This window comes from Culex quinquefasciatus, chromosome 2, assembly GCF_015732765.1.
Source record: "Culex quinquefasciatus strain JHB chromosome 2, VPISU_Cqui_1.0_pri_paternal, whole genome shotgun sequence".
NCBI lineage: Eukaryota > Metazoa > Arthropoda > Insecta > Diptera > Culicidae > Culex > Culex quinquefasciatus.
The window spans coordinates 18,800,854-18,826,560 of NC_051862.1; the positions used below are offsets into that span (position 1 = coordinate 18,800,854).

The 25,707-nt window shown below is 31.9% G+C and overlaps 1 protein-coding gene across 2 annotated transcripts in view; it reads left to right on the plus strand.

Moving 5' to 3' along the window:
- Window positions 1-13,949, plus strand: part of LOC6037692 (sorting nexin-8) — a 30,607-nt gene extending 16,658 nt beyond the window's left edge. The window contains exons 3-7 of one of the 2 annotated variants that reach the window (XM_038254173.1): window positions 4,366-4,457; window positions 12,067-12,609; window positions 12,708-12,819; window positions 13,170-13,358; window positions 13,426-13,949. In XM_038254173.1, coding sequence (XP_038110101.1) covers window positions 4,366-4,457; window positions 12,067-12,609; window positions 12,708-12,819; window positions 13,170-13,358; window positions 13,426-13,479 — 990 coding nt within the window. In that variant the 3' untranslated portion in view covers window positions 13,480-13,949. Of the gene's footprint in view, window positions 1-4,365; window positions 4,458-12,066; window positions 12,610-12,707; window positions 12,820-13,169 lie in introns of both variants that reach the window. The other variant, XM_038254172.1, reaches the window with a different exon arrangement.
- The last annotated feature ends 11,758 nt before the right edge of the window (window positions 13,950-25,707 follow it).

Consider the following 25,707-nt stretch of genomic DNA (forward strand, 5'->3'; position numbering starts at 1 on the left):
AAAACTTGTGATTCGTGCTTCGAATTAAGTATAAAATGCAATATAAATCGATAATTTTATAAACAAAACTAGTTTTAACAAATTGCAGACAAAATTCCGACTTTTTAACAATTTTACCTAAAATTGATGTGTATTTTGTTAAAAAGCTTATAAACTTAGTTAACTAATTATAAACATTGATTTTTTTCTCAAAAACTATATCAGCTACTTTAGTGATGGTACATTTAACGTACAAATAAAGTTTGAACATCTTAAATATGATTTTAACAAGAAAAACTACGACTATCAAAGTCACCCCGGAATTTCAGCTAAGAATTTTTAACTTAACTCTTTTTCTAAACACTATTGAAACAACTTTTTTTTCCAAAATAGTGTATGGACTTTGTGTGGCCTACCCCAGTACATGTTTTAAAAATAATAATTTTGATAAAAACCTTACCTGTTGGAAAATATTCAAAAAACAAATTGAAATCCTATCAAAGTCACCCCGGTTTACGGTAATTGATATGCCAACATTTGGCAGTAGAAGTCTGTAATGATACATTAAGCATTTTGTGATACTTTTCGTCTAATTATTTTCCTGAATATATTTTTTTTACCTGCGTATGATAAGATAAAGCTTAGGGTTTTAAATTCCCCACTTTTAAAAACCGATTTTTTTATTTTACTGCAAATTTATGTTTGCCTTATCTATGACGAAATAAATCATTTTGCATCATCTTTTCAAACCTAAATACAATACTGGAAGCTGTGATACAAACATGCTATCGAAATAGAAACCTTGTTGTTTTGTATTTGGGTTAATTTGAGATGTTTTTTTTTGTACTTGATTTGTTTTTATTTGTTTATCAGAAAAATACCTACAATTTTACTTTGATCAAATTTCAACCAATATTTACAATTGAGCAACTCTCTACGAAATCGGCAGATTTCGACAATTTTTATTTTTTCTATGTTTTGATTTGGCTCAAACTTTGTGGGGGCCTTCCCTATGACCAAATAAGCTACTTTGTGTCATTGGTTCACCCATACAAGTCTCCATACAATTTTGGCAGCTCTCCATACAAAAATGGTACGTACATATTCAAACAACTGTAACTTTTGAGTGAATTTTCTGATCAATTTGGTGTCTACGGCAAAGTTGTAAGTATTGTTAAGGATTATTGAGAAAAAATAGGTACACGAAAAAAAATGCAGATTTTTTAATCAACTTTTTGTTACAAAAACTCCCAAAATACGTATTTTTTTTATTTTCGAGATTTTTTGATATGTTTTAGGGGACAAAACCCCACAACTTCTGAGCTATAGAGAAACATGGTCAGAAAATCTGCCGCCGAGTTATAAATTTGTGAAAAAATAGTGATTTTTGGAAAAAAGTCGAAATTTCATGCAAATCAAAATTGATGTAATTTTTCAATGAAAAATTAAATTTCCAATCGAAAAGAATTTTACAGACTTTTTGATAAAGAGCTCTGTTTTCAAGATATAGCCACCGAAAGTTTGATTTTATCAAAATATTTGCAGTTTTTTGATTTTTAAAAATAGTGACCATGAGTGACCATTTCTAAAAATATGTTTTTTGAAAAGTTCAGAAAATTTGCTATGAAATTGTCTAAGAGACATTTAAAAATTGGACCTCAGGTTGCTGAGATACAGCCGTTTTAAGGAAAAGAAACAGGAAAATTTTTAAAAGTTAAAAGTTTTCTAAGTCTCACCAAAACATACCACCATTTTCTAAAGTCGATATGTCAGCAACTAATGGTCCGATTTTCAATGTTAAAACATGAAACATTTGTGAAATTTTCCGATCTCTTCGAAAAAAATATTTTGACATTTTTTAAATCAAGACTAACATTTTAAATGGGCGTTAAAATGTTAGTCTTGATTAAAAATTTCCAAAATATTTTTTTCGAAGAGATCGAAAAATTTTATGAATGTTTCATGTTTTAACATTGAAAATCGGACCATTAGCTGCTGAGATATCGACATTACAAAATTGTGGGATGATTGTATGAGACTTAGAAGACTTAGAAAACTTCAATTTTCGTGTTTTTTTTTTCTTAAAGCGGCTCTATCTCAGCAATCCGAGGTTCAATCTCCAATAGCTCTTAGACAATTTCATAGCAAATTTTCTGAACTTTTAAAAAAATATATTTTTAGAAGTGGTCTATCCTGGTCACTATTTTTAAAAATCGTTAAACTGCATAACGTCATGATTTGAAATCCGGACACTTAGTACCATATTATTTTTGTTATAGCTGGCAAAAAATCATGTAATAAGTTGGAAATGTAGAAATACCATCAGGATTTAGTATAAACAGTCAATTTTAAGAGAATGCATACAAAATATGTCTTTTCTAACAATTTTTCATCAGAATTTGAAAATTAAAATGACTTGTTGTGCTTCGAATCCCGGACACTGTTAAAAGCTGATTCAAAATCCGGACACTTTTGCTTCGAATTCCGGACACTCGTTTTTGCTTATGAATCGCACAAATTTGGACGGAAATGTTAGTGAATGGCCTTCTTTAGGTCTCAAATAAGCTGTTAACATCGAAACAATCGATAGTTTATATAAAAATGGCTAAAATTTAAGACAATCAACAACATAAATTTCTGCTTTGCCTTCCCGGTGCTTCAGTTGCCTATGAAATATTTCCGTTGAAATGTTTCACATTTTTGGTAAACTTATAATTTTAATTTATTTAATTGTTTTGGCATAAACTACAGCGTTCAAACAAACTGTAAATGATAGTTGACGTTATAATTCATCAAATAACATAGTCTGGACATTCACAATGTAAACTTATATCCAAACAATTGATAAAACAAGTTGAAGTGTCCGGGTTTCGAAGCGTCCGGGAATTCGAATCATGACGTTATATTTCGCTAAAATCAAACTTTCGGTGGCTATATCTTGAAAACAGAGCATTTTATCAAAAAATCTGTTCTATTCGATTGGAAATTCAATTTTACATTAAAAATTAGATCAATTTTTTTTTTTTGCATAAAATTTAGATTTTTTTTAAAAATCCACTTTTTTTCAAAAAATCATAACTCGGCGGCAAATTTTCTGACCATGTTTCTCTGCTCAAAAGTTACAGCTTTTTGAATATGTACGTGCCATTGGACACGTGTATGGACAGCTGCCAAAATTGTATGGGAACTTGTATGGGTGAACTAATGATACAAAATAGTTTATTTGGTCATAGGGAAGGCCCCCACAAAGTTTGAGCCAAATCAAAAAATAAAAATAAAATCCATTTCCGGTTTTTGTAGAGAATTGCTCAATTTTCCAATCTCTATTTTTAAGCAACAAATAAGGTGTCAAGTTTTGAAAAACTTTCTTGAAATTTTAAATATCTCACTTAAAAATGTGGTTGAAAGTTAAAAAATATTGTTCAAATTAAGTGTGATCTTTTAAACGTCCCAAAACACAAAAAAAAACATAGTTAACCGTAGAATTTATTGGTTTCAGCGATTATAGCGTTAAGAGCTCTTCTGGAGAAAACCCAAGTTTGCTTACATATTCAAGAAAATAGTGTTCCGAATTTATAGATTTCATGGGTCAAGGTTTTTCTCAAAAATACATAAATACATTAGACATAAAAAAGCACTTTTGGGATCTTCTGATTGAGGGCTATACTGCCCATGTTCGCATAAATGTCCCATATGCAAAAACAGCAACCTGAGAAAAACGCATTTAAAGTTTGTCCCACACATAAGGCTACGTGCTAAGTTTTCGAGAAAAAACTGGATTTCCTCCTGATTTCTAGAACAAAGTACTGGATGTTATAGGCTTTTCAGAAAGAGCACACGATTTTGACCTAAACTGCATCAATAACTCAAAAGCGATGAAAATGCATATGGGACATTTATGCGATCAGGGGCAGTATACATCAATCAGAAGATCCCAAAAGAAGTTTTCAAATGAAAGTAAAAGCAAACCATTATGTTCAATTATTGATTGCCTATGCCATTGGGTGTTCTGTAAACTGTTTCGAATATGATATTCATAAAAAAGGTATTTCAACAAGTTTGTTTTATAGTCTTCTTCAATAGTCTAGATTGATTTATAGTGAGAAGTTTTTTTTATTGCGAATTTTATATTTAAAAAATCGAAAAAAATACTAGAAATAAATGAAGAAAACCATAAAAAATAGAAAAAGTAGATTTTTGTAGAACAAAAGTAGCGGAAAATGACTCAATGTGTACTGCTAAGTCAAAAAGTTGAACCACTCTTAGAGCTATTTTATTTTAAAAATAATAAAAAAGTTTTTCAATAATTTGATTGAAATTGTTATGTCCATTTTTAAGCCGAACTTTAGAAATAAACATTTTTTTTGTTAACCGGTTTCATTTCAGATCAAATCAAAAGCCTACGATACGGAAGTAAAGCGCCGTTACAAAGATTTTGTCACCCTTCACAGTTATCTTGTACAAAAGTATCCGTACCGGTAAGTACCTTGATCATGAGTTCATGAGTTTATAAATCGTGTTCCATAGAACATCTCATAAGTCTTAATTTAAACAAAATGGGTTAGTGCATTGAAATGCAGACAAAATAAACTCATTTTGTTAAATTCTAATATTGAACCATTGGGGTGTAAAATGGTTATATGAAAAAAAAGTTGTCCAAAACTAGTGAAAACCAATACTTTTCTACCCAAAGTTTGGGAACGATTGGTTTAGTCCCCACTTCGCGTAAAACGACTCAATGTTTTGTGGAAATTTGTATGGGAAAACCCATTTTTTTGGATTTTGATACTTTAATAATCCAGGTTTGCAGGCCAAGGATTGATACCTAAGAGCATGCAATGGCACTGACCTTGTTGCGTGCTCTTCGGTTGACGTCCACGTAAGGAACATCCTGGAAGGAGCGTAACTAACTACATCCGTAGTTCTGTTAGATCATCCGAATTATCTTGATCAGAACAGTATAGCTCTGGTTCCTTGCGAGTGTCCTATTTTCTTACCTCCACGTTGGCTTGGTTTTCATGATGACCTAGCTGGTGGCCTGTGGAAACGGATCGTAAACCTTTGACCACCGCGGGTCAGAGTCGAGACGGCAAAAAGAAAGGGGCGCGACAATGTGGGAAAGGGAAATAATTTGTGATTGTAGACGGTATTGTTTTGATTCGCAGTATGTTGAGTCAACTGCTGTGGATGTACCTGAAACATCGCACAACGGGGTTTCTCTTCTCTTCATTCTCAGCTACCACCTATCTCCTATTTTTATTTTGCTCTTCTGATTCCCAATTCTTCACTGATTCTTCTATTTAATATCCAACATTTGATTTTAATTTTACTAACTTTTGATTCTCTTATCTCTCAAAGCTTTTCCACTCTTTTCTATCAATTGATACTACTGTAACAAACTTTGTTTTGTTTTTTTTTCCTTAAAATATTTTTTTTTCTTTTTCTTTTTCCCTTAAAAATATACTTTTCCTTAATGTACTAGTAATATCAAGTCTATTTATCATTCGCCTAATCTTTTTTGATTTTAATATGCGAATTTATTTATTTGAATAATTCTTTATCTGTCCTATAAATTATCATTACTATAATCTAAGCTTGTTTTGTATCTCTATTTATTAACTATTGTCTAATTTTACATCTAATACATCTAGCTTCTCATTTTTATTGTTCAAAATACGCTCATCATTCTCTTACTATTGATACTTGATTTTTATAAAACAAATTCTCTTTTACTGTCAATTGTTTTCAATCTTCACCCTTTTTTTCAAACAAGTGAGGTTTGAGCCCTTACTCAATTTATGGAATGGTTTAAGGATTGACACAAATATTACTATTGTATTTTTGGTAAACTTTTATAACATGCTTAGGACCAAAAATTGTAACAAAACACCGCGACAAAAGAAATAGCAACATATAAACACGACTCAACACTAGGAAAGCTTTCAGTAGAAAACAAAACACAGTAAATAACAATTAGTTTTTGAATTCAAACTAAAAATAAAACAGTTTTTGCTTTAATGAAATTTGTTAGGCACACTTTAAATGGTTAAGCGCTTATACTTACATCAAACCCTACGTAATGTACCACCCCCGGCCGAGTTAAAATGCGTAACCGGAAAAGAAGGTGTGCATGCCTGGCACGAACACTCAAAGCGTGTTCTAGCGTGCTGCTCGTACTGACTCAGAGCAAGGGTGAGATGTAGGTGTAAGGGCAGTGCGTGTTCGTCGGGAACCTGGTGCATAAGATCGGTCAAGGCCCGTTCTTACACTGAAAATTGCGAATTGCGAATTGCGAATAATCCAGGTTTCACGCCATATTGCTACTTGCTCCTCTAAACTAGTCTAAAACGTGGTTTTCGAGCAACTATTTTTAGGACTTCTAACGGAACTGAAAAATTGCTGTGCTGGAAAATCGATTTTATTATTACACCCAACAACAATGTCCCCAACAACACTGTTAACACGTTTTGCTGTCAAGGTTTAGGTTAGTGATTTTCTCTAGTTGTTGTTGGAATATTCTCACCTGCTATAGAGCGTCGACCGTTGATTGATTGCCCGTCAACCTGCCGGCAACCGATGGTCACTTGACGACGCTATGTTCTATACACAAATGGGATAGGTCATTTTCGCTACTTGTTGGACTAAGGGATGGAATCACCGCGTCGCGGGTGTTTTTGTGTTAGCACAAGTATTAGATATAGTCTGAATTGGGTATTGTTTGTGCTATGAATGGGATGTTTTTCTTATCAGCGAAGAATAGATTATCTAGGAAATGAGCGTATTGTTGGGAGATATTGAATCATTGATGAGCTAAATATGCAATTTTCAATCTAGAATCAATCCAATATTTTATCAAGAATATTTGCAATAAATACTTTCATTTTGTTTCAAATGTGTCATTAAAGTTGTTGTTTTTGTTTTTCTAAACGTTAGTACCTAATAATTGCTTGAACCGATTACAAAGTTTGCACGCAGGTGGCACATTAATCACACGCAAGGAGGAAACAACTGTTTTAATCTGTTTTTGACATTGCTCAGAATAGATTTTCAAGACAATGTTTTTTTTTTCAAATCAAAGGATAGTTACCATCTAACCACGTTCACACGTTCTCACTGGCCGTGGTGTAGGGGTAAGCGTGATTGCCTCTCACCCAGTCGGCCTGGGTTCGATCCCAGTAGGTCTCGGTGGCATTTTTCGAGACGAGATTTGTCTGATCACGCCTTCCGTCGGATGGGGAAGTAAATGTTGGTCTCGGTATCTAACCTAGAGGTTAGGTCGTTAGCTCAATTCAGGTGTAGGAGTCGTCTCTCTGGGTCCTGTCTCGGTGGAGTCATTGGTAGGCAGTTGGACTAACAATCCAAAGGTCGTCAGTTTGAATCCCGGGGTGGATGGAAGCTAAGGTGTAAAAAGAGGTTTGCAATTGCCTCAACAATCACGCCTTCGGACACTTAGTTTCGAGTAGGAATCTCGCAATAAGGAACGCCAAGGCAATGATGTAGACTCAGGGTGGTCACTCAAGTCGGGAAATCGGGAAAGTCGGGAAAAAGTCGGGAATTGGCCAAAATCCGCAAAAAATCGGGAAAAAGTCGGGAATTTATGATTTTTTGTCAAAACGTCGGGAAAATTCGGGAATTCTAAGCATACTTGTTTGAACATTATTTTTTAACTCTTGAATAATTTTGTAATATTCTGTGCAATTTTCAAATTGAATTTACTTAACATTTAAGGTTCTTTTCACTATTTCAATATATTTGAGCATGGAAAAGCTGTTTAAAACATTCAAAATCTTAATTAATATTGGAGTCTTTGACACAGATCTTCATAATATTTTTCATGAATCATATGATCTCTATTATTTTTTGTTTATCAAACAAGAGGTTAAGTTAATGATAAACTAATATAAAAATAGAGCCTAATGGCCAGCTTAGAGTTATGATTCTATTACATTTTGTCACATAGATTGAATATTTGAAAACAGATTCCAACTTGAGTTTTTTTTTGTTAAAAAAAATTATTTAGAGCAATATATTTTGTACATGGTTTACATAGAAAAACATAAGTTTTGTAGAGTAATACACACAGAAAAAAATATGTGAATTTACACAGCACGTAATTACTGTTTCTTATGTAAACTCACTCAATGTAATGTTGAAATATGATGTAAAGAGTAAAAAGTCATGGAAATTACTCCAATGTAAATCTAAATCTAATGTAAATCATGAATCTAATGGAAACGTTGAGCATGGAAACTCAAATCTGATGAATTTCTACCCGTGTCCGGCTTCCTGTAAATTCCTATTTAATGTAAATCATATATCCAATGTATTTCTGCCAAACGTTGACTTCAAAACTACCCGAACTAAAAATAGTTATATTTGGTTCTCTTTCTATCGCTCTCATATTTCGCTTGCCCACTGCCTGAGCCTCGACCTGAACAAGTTGATGCTTTAGCCGCTCGTTTATAAAATGCGAAGATGTCTCAGTCGGCAGCGGGTAGCAGCAGTAACACCGAACATCCAACCCGTCGTCCGTTCGATTCCAGTCCAGCGTTATTCCACTTGACCGTCGACGAGAAAGCGTCCCCTACCTGTGAAAACTTTTTAAAATCCGAATTTCCTTTTGCTGCCCGCTTCAATTATTTTAAAATAGAACATAGGCCACACCCTTTTCCTACTGCAATCCAAGTCGAGCTTCTCATTCCCATTGGCCAATCAGAATTAGTTGATTTGAACTAATGTAAATTCCAAAACTAATGTAAATTTTCAAAACTAATGTAAATTTCCAATGAATCTAATGTAAATTTCCAATGAACCTAATGTAAATATTAGAGCGTCCAATTTCCCGGGGTTACGAAATTCCCGGGAAACGGGAAATTTTCAACAAATTTCCCGGGAAATCCCGGGAATTCCCGGGAAATTTGAAATTTAACGAAAATTATTCTAATCCTGTTTCTGATTAATCTTTTGCAAAGAAATTGTATAGAACAGCAACTTAAATGGTCAAAATGAGTGTGAGGATCAACTAATGGCTTGACTGCTTGTTAAAAATCATGCAACTTTGAGAAAATATATAAACTTTCTAATTATTAAATCTTTCAAATCGTTCCAAATGATAGAAAATATTATTAGTATTTTTGTTGAGAAGGATTTATTTAAATCAAAGTGTTTAGATAGTGAAAATTTATGCTCCACAACCATAAAATTGTTTTTAAATTTGTCTCTTGTTAAAATAAAAAAAAAAACCAAAAAAATCAAGTTGTGAATAAATAAATAATCTTTAAAAATCTAATTCCTATCGCTCTTTGAGTAAATTTCATATGATATGAAGTTGTTTTTAAAGGTTTTGCATGGTTTTTTGATATGATTTTAGTTATATGGTATTCAGTCTAATAAATTAATTATATTAAAATAATTTTGAGTATTTAAAAGTGGTTGAAATTCAACGATATTTTTTCATATATAACCCTCTTACGCCCTTGGTAGCTCACGTGCTTCATAAATTTATAACTTCAATCTGCAATTTCTCGAATACTTAGAAACGAATTCTTCTCACACAATTTTTTATTTAAATTTTATTATATCAGTTCAATTTCCATTCAACATGTTCAAGGTAAAAAAAAAGTCAAGCAAATCTCAATGTTGATCTTGGTCAGAAGATGTAAATATCTTATTTTCAAAAGATATTACAAAAAAAAAACATTTAAAAAGGTTGTCAAAAATAAAATAGTTTATATTCATTCCATAACAGCGTAAGTTTTGTGGTCCAAAATAAAAGCAAACAATATTCCTAGTGATGAATGCTTCAGAAATAAATATTATCTGAATTAAACCTTGACATGAAATTTACAGACAAGCTGATTAGTTCAATATGAACAGTAGATGGAAATAAATAAAATCAAATCAGGTTCTCCAATTATTATTTTTTGTTTAATTTCAAAACATTGGTGCCAAAAAGGTAGGAAAATGTAAACTTCTGCTTGTATTTCGGGAATTCCCGGGAAATTTACAAATTTCCCGGGAAACGGGAAATATTTTTTTCCGGGAAATCCCGGGAATTCGCGGGAAATTTTTTCCCGGGACGGGAAATTGGACGCTCTAGTAAATATACATCATTTATCATGATACCTTTTGGTACATGATAAATAATGTAAATTTACAGGAATATTTTTTTCTGTGCAGATTATTTGAACAGCTATACCAAAAATTGTTTATCGTTTACAATAAATATTATTAAGCTGAGTTTGGCAATGTTTTTTTGGTAAATATTTTTGATTGTTTAAATAAAAATCCAAAATTTAAAAACTTTTTTTTACGTTTTGAAAATATAAAGAAGATTTTGAAATTGCGAAAAAAAATAATCCAAGAAAGTTGGAGTTATTGCAAAACTGTTAAAAAAATTATCTCTTCAAACATTTTGCTTGAAATAAGTGGTAAAACATAAGATCATATCAAACCGAATGCTCATTGAAAAAAAAGCAGTTAAATAAATTAAAATTGAAAAAAAAACTATATCAAAAATTACAAAATTAAAAAGGGAACATAGAAAAACATTTTTTTTAAAAAATTCCTTGACATTTTTCTAAATCCTTTGAATGAATAATATCAGCAATTGCGTTTTTATCATTCTCTGATTTCAAATGATGATGAAGTTTAAAAAAATAGGAGCGAAATTTTAAGTTCAGTTATCTTCGACCTTTTGTCATTTCCAGATGAAACGATGTATCAAAAACTATACTTTTGCCAATTTAAAAAAAATACAAGGAAGTTGGGGGAAATCTACCCTTTCCAATCAATCACCTATCTTCCTCATATGGAGAGTTTGATGCTCGATTAAAGCTCCAAAAATACTATTTGGGCTATAAACTTACCAGCAACAGCACCGCCTCGAGTAAGCACTCAAATGTATGCCACTTACTGGCCAAAAAGATCACATTTAATGCACTTTTGATCATAATTTGTATTTTGCGAGACCACTTCTCATCATTTTGTTGGCACACACAGTGACACACACGAGAATCCCTCAAACGCTTAATGAATATCGCCAAAATTAACTTTTCACTTTCGCTTACTTTTTCACGGCGCTTAAGATATGAAATTGCTTCCAACTACCGGCAACATGTTCTTTTGATCATTAGTAAGGCACTCACTTGAAGAATAATCCCGAAAAATGTAATAAATTAGCAAGCGCCATCAAAAAAACAAACGCGCCAAGTCGTTTGACGTTTCAATTTTCACTTTGCATTCCAATCGAAGGCTGAAGAAAACCGAGCGAGAGACGAAGGCAAAAAAGAACAAAGGCTGGCCGTCAACACCACCAGCAGCACAGCCAGCGATGCCAGGAAACTTTCCCTATAAATGCCACTTTTCGTGAGTGTTCGTTTGAACTGTCAGCGCAAATGGCAACACTCGACAGAGTGTTGGAAGAAAAAAGAATTAAACCGATATTAGAAAAATGGGCGTGGCCCAATGCATTCGCCTCGATTAGAATACCCTTGGGATTTTTTTGTTAAATGCTTGGTAAAGAAATAGAATAACTTTTAGTGAAAGTGAAAATAAACAGAAATGTTCACAAAAACTTGCTCTACTCGTTGGTGTACTTGGTTTTAGTAAAATTCAAGGGAGACTCTAGATTATCCAGCATCATTCAAACACGACCGCTTATTAGGATTAAAATGGGTAGATTTCCCGTACAAGTATTGAACTTTCGATATTTTTTCAAAGACTAGTTGTTTGTGTTTCTACTCTGAATCATAATAATTAAATTTCATTTTTGAAGTTTTTTTAAATTGTTGTTTAGTTTGTGTATTTACAAAAAATGCCTATATTTGGATAATTTTTAAATTCATTTATTTTTTTTGTGGTTAATATTGACTTTTCTTTTAGAAATTTTTTCGTTTGAAATCATTCTTTAGATAAGAAATGCATATTATTTGGGCCTTCTGAAAAGTCGGGAAAAAGACGGGAATTTGAAAATGGGATTTGAGTGGTCATCCTGTGTAGAGCGAATAATTTGATTTTGATTTAAAAAAATAAGCAAAAATAAATCATCATTTGAAACTTTTTTTTAATCATTGTATTTCCCCTCAGCTTGATCCCCAGCCTCCCGCCCAAGCAGCTCATGGTGGACTCCCTGCTGGAAGAACGTCGCCGCGGTCTCCAAACTTGGCTGGCCATCATCGCGATGCATCCGGTCCTGGGCAGCTCGCCGATGCTGGTAACCTTCCTGAGCGACAAAACCCCGGACCACCTGTTCCGGATGCGGGTCGCGTTCGAAAAGCAGGTCGACGAGTTCAGCCGGCTCCGGACGGACGTCGATCTACCGCTGGAAGATCAGGAAAAACTCGCCGCCAGTCGGGACCGGTTGCGGAAGGTCCTGCACTCGCTGCACCGGCTTCGAAAGATCTTCGACGAGCAGGCGTTCCGGCTGGAGCAGCAGGCCCGGGACATGGCCGAAGTGGATCTGATCCTGCAGGGGCTTGAAGTGCGCGAGGTTTTCGGCGAGAAGACGTTCGACGAAATGTCCAACAGTGCGCAGGCCGTGTCCAAGCACTCGGACCGGTACGTGCAGCTGCAGCGGAATGCCATCAACGAGCGGATCCACGTGCTCATGGAGCTGCTGGCGGCGCACAAGTGAGTTCAGAAGGCATGAGAGAAGGTCGTGGACGTGAGAACACGTGGCGTTGAGGATGACTTCGTATTGACGCGATTTTTTTTGTTTCATATTTTAGCGAACTCTGTGATCGGGTGGAGAAAGGAATCTTTGCCGAGTACCAGAAAGCTCTCTCAAAGTCGCTCAACATCAGCAAGATCAAGATGAAGAGTGTGATTCGCGGATCGGGGGTGAGTTTCGTGGGGTTTAGCTAATGAAACTGTTTTGAATTTTGTTTCAGTGTAACGTTTTGTTTTGTTCAGCATTTAGATGGAATAACATTTGTTGGTGAAGGTAACAAAGTAAATGAGTTTCATTTGTCAATACACTTCTTGTAAAGGATTATTTTTTTACTGAGTTAAGGTTTACTGAGAAAGGCTAAAAGGAAACTAAAAACTAAACACTAAACACTAAACATTAAAAACTAAAAACTAAACACTAAAATTTTAATGGCATTGTTCTTCCTAGAAAATATTCCTGATTCTTCTCTTATAAAGTCCATTCCTGTCTGTAACTATCCGTCCCTTTACTCCCCATTCAGCCCGACAACGTGTCGACGCTGGCCCAGCGCGAGGTCGCCCAGTGCGGCGAAGCGGACGCCCTCGGCCGCCGGTGTGCCTTCGCGCTGCACTGCGTCCGCAGCGAATCGTCCCTGGCGGAGAAGTACCTCCAGTCCCTGCCGGCGATCCTGTTGGCGTACGCGAGCGAGGAGTCCCAGTACCACAGCAAGGTAACCGACATCGAATACGTTCGCTCGAACCGCTGGAAATATTTCATAAACCTTTCTTTCGCCGCAGATGTCGAAGATTTGGCATCGGTTAGTAGTTAGTGAGTCGTCCAAGTTGTGCTAGGGTTGTGCGCCGAGGACCGCGAGTTAGGGTGATTACTTTTATTTTTTTTGGATGGGAATTTTAGAGTTTAGTGGGCTCGAACGCACTTCATCACTTTTAGAACTAGAGTTCCGTTAGAATCGTCAGTATCAGTGAAACAATCAAAACCAATGCGCCAAATAACTAGCGAGACAAATCACAAAAATAAGAAAATCTGTCAAAAAGAATGTTCAAATCGCCAAAAGAAACAAAGCATCCACAATTCCGTACAATTATTTTTTTAAATAATAGTTTTGTTAAGTTAGAAGTTACATTCCTTTTTAAGCAGCTTCTTACGCATTAGCAGATGGAGCTTACGATATTCACACAAAGTACACGTATTCACGAGATGAAGTAAACTTATGATATGATTAAGAAACTAGTGTAGTAGTACGGAGAAGATGATAAATGGTGTACTAAGTTTACAATAAAGATATGTTTTTACAAATCGATTGGCGTTACTTTATTTTATATAAGACTGGATGACGGGAATAACATCTTAATAGCAAAACACATAATTTTAATTATTATTATTGTGATGATCGTATTACTTTTTTATTTATTTCATGAACCAATACTCATTTCAGACAAGGCAAGAAATTAAAAAAAGGTCATTATTTTTCATTGCGAGAAGCAAATTGTGTGACAATGTTACATGTTTCCATACAAATTTGACAGCTCTCCACAAGCAGAATACAGCAGAATACAGCTTTTAGGGTTATTTTAAGGGTCTGTTCCAATTTTGAGCGAATTTTGTAAAGATTATCCCATTATTAATACCCGAGGGAAAAGTTGTTGAAAAAAAGTTCAAAAAAAAAAAACTTCCAACAAAAATTACTTTTTGAATGTAGGGGAGAGTGGGGAGACTTGATCCCCGGGGACACTTGATCCCAAGCCTGTATCTCGTCAGCATGTGGGTAAAACAATTAGCTTTGTACTAGAAAGTTGTGCGAAATTGACTAAAACTCATTGTAGAAAACAAAGAAAAAAAATTAAAAAATGTTTGGATTGAGTTACACACATTTTTCTAAGAAGTGCTGCAAAAAACTTCCAAGAGATCTTTTTATTTGTTTTGATAAGTACAGAAAACACTCAAAAAATATTCAAAAAAATATTTTTTATACATGAATTGTTTGATAAACATATCAACTCCAAAACCCTTACGCATTTGACGTTAAATTTATCGTCATACTATTTTTACAATCAATTGTTTAAAAAAGTGCGTTTAGGAAGACTTAATCCCTGCATTTTTACAGTCACTGGGATCAGCCTCAAGATTAAATAATTTGGCTGGGTTTTCGTACATAGTTTCCTTTAGTATAGTTGTACATAACTTACTGCAGTTTGAACCATTTTTCAATAGTTTTGTAAACAAAAATTGCCAGCTTTTGTAAACATGCTCAATTTTGGTCTAAAAAAGAAAATTTTAAGTTTTTAAATATTTTACATGCTAAACTTGTTATATTTTGAACACAAACGTACAGGTTTTATGTGAAATTGCTGTATCTTATAGAAAATTAAAAGTTTGGATGAATAAGAAAGGGGGATCAAATAACCCCCAACATTTTGAAAATGCCGGTTTAAAATATTTTTTTTAAAAAGGCTTGGCATTATTCGAAGAGTTTATCTGATGAAATACCCTTATCAGCCAAACATAGTTGAATGTTTAAGCTTTCAATTCATGTAAAAAGATCATAGTTTTGTGAGAAATTGACAGAGTTATGTGCGATACAAAAAAAGGGGATCAAGTCTCCCCACTCTCCCCTACAGCTTTGGTCCGATTGACAAAATTGTATTGAATTTCCTATGAGAATCTCATTTTGAGAATATTTGAATTGAAACATCACCCACAGAAAAAAAAATCGTTTAAAAATGAGTTTCATTATTATTATTTTTTCCCATACAAACTTCATTCTCGAGTATCAGTGGTTTAACTTAGCTCATATTTGGCTAAGAGGGTTGAAGAAAAGTTTCATATTCTGGGCAAATAAAAATGATGTCTAATGTTCTAGAATTTGTATCCTGAGTAGTGAATTTCTGATGGTGTCTTCGGCAAAGTTTTAGATATAAGTAAGGGCAATTCGGGAAAAATTAGTACACTGTTACTTAACAAAAAAAAAATATTTTATATAAAACAACTATTGAACAATTACTCGGCAGCAAAGGCAAACGTTGCAAAAGAACGTTGGAAGTTTATTTAATTTTTCTTAAACTGCGAAACAACGACCCAAAACAAATTTGCTTAGTTTTTAGGAACAATCAGAATGAAAATTAAAAAGTAGGGTGAATTTGGACGATTTCGCAAAGAACGTGAAATTTGTGAAATTCCACAATTTCCGCGAAACCCCGTGAAATTCACGAATTTTCTGAAATCATTGCATAGAAATTACAAACTTAACAAATATTTAATTCAAAAAGGTTTTATGTGTAAATTTGATCAATTTCAGTTGAAAAAAGTGATATTTACTTTCTAAAATCTTAAATTGAACTCTTATATTTGAAAGGGCACAAACATTAAAATCAAATTCTTACAAAATTTAATATGAAATTAATGCTGATACCTTATTTAAGTAATTATTTAACTTAAATTAGGAGCAATTTCCTGGATTTCGGTTCATCATTTTTTTTTGTTTATTTTAATCCAGCTGAAAGAAGCCATTTTGCATCATAAGTTTGTCCATATAATTTTCAATTTAAATTTGACAGCTGTCCATACACAAATGATATATGAAAGTTCAAAAATCTGTATCTTTTGAAGGAATTTTTTTGATTGATTTGGTGTCTTGAGCAAAATTGTAGTTATCGATCGGGTAATGACTACACTGAAAAAAATAATACACGGTAAAAATATTTTTGGTGATTTTTAATTTCACTTTTTGTTACTATAAATTAATCTGCGAAAAACCCTTTTTATTTTTTTTTTTCATTTTTGAAACATATGTTTTATAAGGCATCAAATGCCAATGAGCAGTTCTCTACGAAATCGGTCTTTTTTTAATTTGAATTTTTTGTATTTTTGAATCCGACTGAAACTTATCTGGTGCCTTCAATGTGCCCAAAGAAGCCACTTTGCATCATTAGTTTGTCCATATAATTTTTTATACAAATTTGGCAGCTGTCCATACAAAAACGATGTATGAAAATTCAAAAATCTGTATCTTTTGAAGGAATTTTTTATCGATTTGGTGTCTTCGGCAATGTTGTAGGTATGGGTAGAGACTACACAAAAAATAATGACACAAGGTACAAAATTTTTGGGGAATTTTTTATTTAACTTTTTGTCTCTGAAACTTGATTTACAAAAAAACATATGTTTTAGAGGACATCAAATGCCAATTTTTCAGAAATTTACAGGTTGTGCGAAAAATCTGTGACCGAGTTATGAGTTTTTTAATCAATACTGATTTTTTATCAAAAAATCGAAATATTGTTCGCAAATTTTTTTATCTTTATTTTTCGATGTAAAATCAAATTTGCAATCAAAAAGTACTTTTTTGAAGTTTTGATATGTTTTCAAGTTAAATCCATTTTTAGGTGACTGTTTTGAAAATAGTCGCAGTTTTTCATTTTTTTAAATCAGTGCACAATGGTGGCTTTTGAAGAGGCTTTACTGTGTGGGCCACCATCTAAAAGTATCTGTATCTTTAAAGGGTCACTTCCTAGCATGTTGGTATGTTCTACAAAGTTGTTCCCCAGTTCAAAACCTATCTCCTACTATAAGAATCAAGTCATTTCATCGATTTATAAAAAAAAAATCCTAATACAATGTAAAAAAAGATAGTTTCCCATGGAAAATAAATCAAAATCCCATATAAATTTCAAATTAAAACTGGAGCTCCTAGACCTTACCAAATGGGCTCAAATTTTCAGGAATGCTTCTGGGGACATAAAAGAACGAAATTCCGGTTGATGCAAGACAAAATAACAACTTTTGTCTTTTTCATAGAAACGTGAACCACGCTAGTGCACATGTTTGTCCACTTTTGAAAAAAATATTTTTGAAAAGCTGTGAAAAATCTCTATATTTTGCCTTTTTGAACTTTGTTGATACGACCCTTAGTTGCTGAGATATTGCCATGCAATGGTTTAAAAACATGAAAATTGATGATTTCCAAGTCTCACCCAAACAACCCACCGTTTTCTAACGTCTATATCTCAGCAACTAATGGTACGATTTACAATGTTAAAATATGAATCATTCGTGAAATTTTCCGATCTTTTCGAAAAAAAACACAAAACAAACAATTTAAACACTTGCATGGCAATATCTCAGCAACTAAGTGTCGTATCAACAAAGTTCATAAAAGCAAAATATAAGGAATTTTCTCAGATATTCATAAATATTTTTTTCAAAAGTGGGCAAACATGTGCACTAATTTAAAAAATAGAAAAAACGGCGACTATTTTCAAAAAAGTTACCAAAAAAAGGCCTTAACTTGAAAACGATGCACTTTATCAAAATTTCACTACTGTACTTTTTGAATGCAAATTTGATTTTACATTGAAAAATAAAGATAAAAAAATTTGCGACCAATATTTCGATTTTTTGAAAAAATCAGTATTGATTCCAAAATTCATAACTCGGTCACAGATTTTTTGCACAACCTGGAAATTTCTGAAAAGTTGGCATTTGATGTCCTCTAAAACATATCAAAAAAATTAAAAATATTGTTTTTTTGCAAATCAAGTTTTAGTGACAAAAAAATTAAATAAAAATCACCATTTTTTAAGTTGTACCATTTTTTTCCAGTGTAGTCCATATCCATACCTACAACTTTGCCGAAGGCACCAAATCGATCAAAAAATTCCTTCAAAATACAGATTTTTGAATTTTCATGCATCATTTTTGTATGGACAGCTGCCAAATTTGTATGGAAAATTATTTGAACATGGGCATACCGAAGGCACCAAAAAAGTGTCAGCTGGATTAGGTATCAGAATTCATTTTTTTTGTGAGATCTCGCTTTTTAAAAACTAGTGATATTGGTTGATGTGCTAATTGAATTCCGTATAATAACAATGTAACCACCATTTTATTTTATAGGTAGAACTCAAACAAAATTCAAAATCGGTTTATTCAAAACAAAATTACTTGGGCGCCAATCAGCGCCAGTTTGGAAAGCCCTTGAAAAATTAAAAAAACACTAAACTTGGATGCTGAATATATAATTAAGTGAACAAGAATCTTTCCGTTACTTTAACATAAGTTTGTATACGTTATTTAGTGCACGTTTACGCTTTTCCGTGATATTTTGTGTTTTCGTTGCATTTTTTTGCGTGTTTTTTGTTTTTCATTGAGCCTAAAGTTTTACCGTCGTGTTTATAAATTCACTCAAAAAATTATTTTTGCTACAATTGTGCAACTTTTCGTTTTTTTCAGTAGTGCTGCTTACTAAAGTTTTAATGTTTTATATGAAAAGTTCATAAAACAACATATAATTCGACGGTAACATTTCAAAAGGCATCATGTACATTTTGACACTTTCTGGGTTATTGCATATTCTGAAAGTACTCCTAATAAGCTACCTCTCCACCAAAAATGAGCAAAAGCAACTTCAGTAAAGTCTGTTTAATCATGATTTTAAATAAAGTAACATAAACAAAATCTCTGCCATCAGCAGTCTCTGTTTATATAGCCCTGTCAACCTGTCAAACAAAAGATTACATGAACCTCGTGACGGAAAAAAAGCAACATGAACAAAGCGCAATGTACATTAGTACATTACCCTATAGTAGTGTCACTTTGTTTCCCAAATGATAAAAAGTTACGTTAAATAACTTTCTCAACAACTTTGCCGAATACACCAATCCTCTAAATGGGCAACAGAAAGAGTTAGGGTTGGGTTGACACCCTGTAGTGGTGTCACCCTGTACGTCAATATTTTTAAAAGATAGCCCTGTTCATATACAACAACTTTCCAGAAGACACCATTTACCTAGGATGCACTTGAAACGAGTTAGAAATAAATGTCGTACTCATATTACGTAAATGTACTGCCAGTGTTGTCAGAAAATATAATTTTCTTAAGTTATTTTCCAATCGAACTTTTGAAAACGCTATATCTTTTTTCAGAAGAAAGATAGGACCATACTTTCTTCGGGAAAGTTTTAGAGTACAATCAGGGCTACACTCCTACGGTATTGGTTTTAAAATTCAGTGAAACCTGAAAATTATAAAAATCAAAGTACAAAAAGGTTGGTTTTCCCATACTAAATCCCATACAAAATTGAATTGCTTTGCGCAAAGTGTGGGCTGAACCAATCGCTTCCAAATTTTGGGAGGTTGTTCAGGGACCCAAAAGGGACCGAAAAAACTTTGTTCTGGGTTGATTTGGTCAATTTGAAAATTTTCCATATAACGACGAGCCAGTCTAATGTACATTCGGCGAAGAAACCCGAATCATAACAAAGCGTCCCCCTAAATGCAAGCAGGGTGATATAAACGTTGGTGATTTCAAAAGAAGTTTGTTTTTATCAAATAAATTTTCAGAAATAATGTTTTATTGAATTTGGATGATCAAGTATCAATAAAAGCAACGTTTTTCATCGTTTGTTATCATTAGAAAATCTTATTTTGCTTTTATATTAAAATGGGAATTGAAAATGGATGCTCAACATTCAAATGCGTTTTTCTCAAAACGCATGGTTTGTACATGATGCTTTTTGAAATGTTGGCGTCGAATTTTCAAATGCCAAATCTCAGCAACTACACTCAACCCCCGGTGGTTGGTCACTTTTTCGTTTCGTTCGTTTCGTTTGGTATTCTCAAATCTCAATTCGGAAACTTGAACATTTTCTCTAGAGCAACATTTGAAAAGGGCGCATAAGCATTTTGACAGCTGGAACTATTTTGCAAATTCTGAGCCAAAAGGTAACCACAAAAACCCGCAGTGTTAACAGGTAGGTTAACAGGTAATTTGTTGAATCAAACCTCGTACAGGCTGATTCTACAAAATATTTTTTCTGCGTGTTCCATTTTTGTATTGACAGCTGTCAAATTTGTATGGAAACTTGTAATGACGCAAAATGGCTGATTCTCACAGGGAACCGAGATATTCAAGATGGTGTCCAATAGGGCAAATGGGTAAGATAACCAACAGAGCTTATTTCTTTGAAACTGCCTATTCGATTTAATCCTCGATTTGAACTAATTTGAGGTCGCTGACTTGAATATCTCTCCTAGAATACACCATCTTAGGGATCGGCTGCCGAAGTCGCTAACAAATGCGTCAAGAGGCTCTCAAAAGTTTTACAAAAGTTTTGGAAATTTCTTAATTTTTTTTTTGATAATGGTTTGCTGGAGAAAAAAAAGTATTTTCGGATCAAATAAAACTCTCACTCAATCACTTAATTTGATACAAAGGTTTATTATTTCATAATATTTGTTTGTTCAAAACTGACAGATTTTTTTTTTAATTTCTGTTTCGTTCGGTTGGTTTTTTGTTTGTATACAAACGACACGATGTTTGCCGCACCAGCTTAATTTAAAAAAAAACACACACACCTGCTTAATTATGAGGATATTGTGGAATATGGCTGCATATTTTCTTGTTTTTGTTTTTACGTGGTACAATATTTTTTGCATAACTTTTTTTTTCTTCGGGCAAACATCTAATCTTGCTTGGGGCGGGGTGTCAAACGTCTCATACACAGTACGGTTATTTTTACTTTGTGAGTTTGTGATGCAAAATGCTCTTTCTTTTGAGGGTTCCATTCGAGTAATTATGGGGTAAATCGCTCTCCTCACTAGTTGGGGAAATGTTTATTTTCTTATATTTATTTTTACAAACACTACAAAAGCGTGATTAGAGTGAATGATTCCGGATTCTGGATTTAGATCGTGTTTATTTTTCTATACAAATATTTATTTATTTTTCTGTTGTTTTATTAAGGGCTATGAAATGGGTTCTGCACAATGAGATGCGGGTATGGTTTACATTAATAGGTGATTATTTGAAGAAAATCTACTGTGATGAACTGTTTGCTTGACGGATGCTTTTCTGAGTTTATTTTTTGATAATGATATTCTGCAGCATGTACAACTTTGTATTGATAATTGCAATAGGTGATTCTCACACGGAAGAGTGTTTTTTTACTTATGTGTATTATTTAGCATTGGTTTATATTATTATTCACAAACAATTATTATACAACTAGCACAAAATGGCAGTCTCTTTACGGTGTACTTTTATTGTTCTTATAAATAATAAATTTACCTATTTTCCTCGTACTTCAGTGTCGAGCCTGGATAGATTAATTAGATTTTACATTTAATTGAACTAGCCTTCGTGTTCGAGCTCTAATTGTTCGCCAGAAATTGCGCCCTTTTCGTGCTGATCTGATTTAAAATGACTTTTTGTTCGCTTGTATAATTTATACACCATTAATTTATAACTTCCTCACAAGGTGTGATTCCACCTGAAAAGTGACTCACTTTTAAAGCGAGTTCCACATTTCGACTGTGCCACTTTTGTGCTAAACCAATCAATAGACTATAAAATAAATAATTTACACTCGACCAAAGGTGGCGGAATATAATATCACGAATTAGCTTGTTCTTTCTTCTCCAAACTTGCTCTCTACATTTTCTTACTTTCCCCTAACCTGAGGGTGGGATAAATGTGTGTTTATTTGCCTCAACGTTTTAACTTAAACCTCTTTTTATAACTTCTTACGATATTTGGCGCAGCCGAGGAGGAAAAAAACAACTTTTCGACAACTTTGGGCAGTCCTCACCATGTCGACAACCGTTCTTGCGTAGTAATCTCAATCAAAACAGTCTACTAAAGTGTGAATAACTAGTGTTTTCTAGTCCGTGCAAAGGTGTTTGAGGGTCTTTTGAAGAGGGGCAGGCCAAGAGGGTGGTTTTGTGAAATATTTTTGGCAAGTAATTGCAGAATTTTGGTTAATTTTCGGGGTTTGGACATAATTACTTGTTTGAGAATATTCCAAACATTTAGAGATTATTAAAAAAATAATTCTGAAACAAAGAAAATCAGATTATAATAATTTATGTTGGTTTCATGAATTTATTTAAATTTGATTTATTTATTTCAAATCAAGAATGATCATTTTATTTTTGAATAACGAGATTCATCTTGCAACAGCGAAGCAAAACCTAAATTTGAGATCTCACTGAAAATGTTTCAAATCTTTTTAAAGAAATGTTTCTTGATTAAAAATCACTACAGTCTTAGTTGTCTAATCTGTATCTTCGGCTTAGATATTGGTATAAATGAGAATAATTCAATGCAAAAAGTACCACTAGGGACCATCCATAAACCACGTGGACACTTTAGGCGGGGGTATGGCGATTGTCCACGATCCATAGAAAAAAGATTTTTTTGTATGGACAATTGGGGGGGGTAACAGATTCCCAAAAAAGTGTCCACGTGGTTTATGGATGGTCCCACTAAACAAACATTGAACATTTTATTTCTAAACACAAAAATTCTAAAATTCTCAAAATACTTAAAATTCTAAAATTCTGAAAAATTTTGAAGTTTTAAAAATTCTTAAAATTCTTGAAATTTAGGAAAATTTTTAAATTCTTAAAAATCATGAAAGTCTTAAAAATCTTAAAATTATTGAAATTTTTAAAGTTCTTGAAATTCTTATAATTCTTGAAATTGTTACAATTCTTAAAATTCTTCAAACTTTTGAAATTCTTGAGAATCTTAAAGTTCTTAAAATCCTTAAAATTCTTAAAATTGTTGAATTTTTTTTAAATTCTTAAAATACTTGAAATTCTTGAAATTCTTGAAATTCTTGAAATTCATAAAATACTTAAAATTCTTGAAATTTTTGAAATTTTTAATATTCTTAAAATTTTTAATTTTTTTAAAATTCTTCAAATGTTTGAAATTTTTGAAATTCTTGTCTTTTTTAATTCTTGAAATTCATAAAAAATGAAATTCTTGAAAATCTTGAAATTTTTTAAATTCTTGAAAAACTTGAAATTCTTGAAATTATTAGAAATCTTAAAATTCTTGAAATTCTTAAAATTCTTGAAATTCTTGAAATTTTTGAAATTCTTGAAATTCTTGAAATTCTTGAAATTCTTGAAATTCTTGAAATTCTTGAAATTCTTAAAATTCTTGAAATTCTTGAAATTCTTGAAATTTTTGAAATTCTTGAAATTCTTGAAATTCTTGAAATTCTTGAAATTCTTGAAATTCTTGAAATTCTTGAAATTCTTGAAATTCTTGAAATTCTTGAAATTCTAGAAATTCTTGAAATTCTTGAAATTCTAGAAATTCTTAAAATTCTTGAAACTCTTGAAATTTTTAAAATTCTTGAAATTCTGAAATTCTTGAAAAACTTGAAATTTTTGAAATTATTAGAATTCTTGAAATTCTTGAAATTCTTGAAATTCTTGAAATTCTTGAAATTCTTGAAATTCTTGAAATTATTGAAATTCTTAAATTATTGAAATTCTTGAAATTCTTGAAAAACTTGAAAAACTTGAAAAACTTGAAATTCTAAAAATTTTTGAAATTCTTGAAATTTTTGAAATTCTTGAAGTTCTTGAGGATAGCAAAGTTCTTGAATTCTTTAAAATTCTTAAAAAAATGAAATTCATGAAAATCTTGGAATTCTTGAAATTCTTAAAAATCTCGAAGTAATGGAAATTTTGAAATTTATGAAAATTTTAAACTTCTTAAAAATCTCAAAGTATTGGAAATTTTTGTAGTTTTTAAAATTCTTAAAATTAATGAAATTCTTGAAGTTTTTAAAATTCTTGGAATTCTTGAAATTCTTGAAATACTCAAAATTAAATTTAATTTCAAAATTTAATTGGAATTTAAAATTGTTGAAATTATAAAAAATTTAAAAAATCCTCAATTTTTTAAAACATTTTGAATTTTTTAAATTTTTGAAAGTTTAGAATTTTTTAAATTTTTTGAAATTCTTGAATTTCTTGAAATTCATAAAATTCTTTAAATTTATTAAATTTTTGAAATTTTTGGAATTTTCGAAAATTCTTAATGCCCCTAAATTTTTATAATTTGAAAAACATCTTTTTTTGTATTCTACGAATTCTTCAAATTTATGAACTCTTTAAAAGTATGAACTTTTTTTAAATGCATGAAATATTTGGAATTCTTGAAATTTGAAAAATTCTTGGATTTCTTAGAATTCTTAAAATTCTTAGAATCCTTAAAATTCTTAAAATTCTTAAAATTCCCAAAATTCTTGAAACGCTTGAAATTTATGAAATTTTTTTTTGCATTCTACAAATTTTTAAAATTTTTGAATTTCTTAAAAATTTTAAACTATTTAAATTTCTTGAAATTGAATTTATGAAATTCTTGAAATTTATGAAATTTTTGAAATCTTTAGATTTCTGAGAATCCTTGAAATTCTTAAAATTCTTGAAATTCCTAAAATTCTTGAAATTCGTGAAGTTTTTGAAATTTTTGATTTTTTTTTATTCTTAAAATTCTTGAATTTTTTGAAATTCTTGAAATTTATAAAATTTTAGAAATTCTTAATGTTCTTAAAAGCTATAATTTTTTTTTATTCTTGAAATTCAAAAAGTAAAATAAAATATGTTTAAAAAAAGGTTTTTTTGCATTCTACAAATTCATCAAATTTATTGATTCCTTGAAAGTCTTTTTTTTATTCTTGAAATTTATGAATTTTTTTATTTTTTTGGAATTTTTTAAACTTTTTTTATATTCTACGTTTTTTTTCAAATTTATAAATTTCTTGAAATTCGTGAAATTTATAAAATTTTCAAAATTCTTGAAATGTTTCTTAACCTTTTTTGTATTCTTCAAATTTTTATCGTTTTTATATTTTCACATTTTTTTCAACTGTAGGAAGTTTGAAGATTATCTTGCTAATGAAAAGGATAGATAGTTTTGTCTTTTCAAATTAAAATACCAAAAATCTTCTCGTCATTTCACAATTTTAAAAGTTCTTCGACATTTTTCATTTTTTTTTTTGTGTTGCCCTTCGCCTCTCTGTTCCTCTCGGTCTTTGTTTCCAGACAATGGAGAACAGCATCTCGACAGAAATGAGAGAGAAAAAACACAAAAGAGAGATCATTCTCTGTTGGTTCTTTACTCGGAGAGCGTTTCTCTCGTTTTCAGCAAGAGAAAATAAACATTTTCATGTTCTAAAAATAATCAAATGTTTAAATGAGATCAACGAAACTAACTTTTTTTACGAACTTCCCCCAAATTTCCACTGTACCACCCCCTC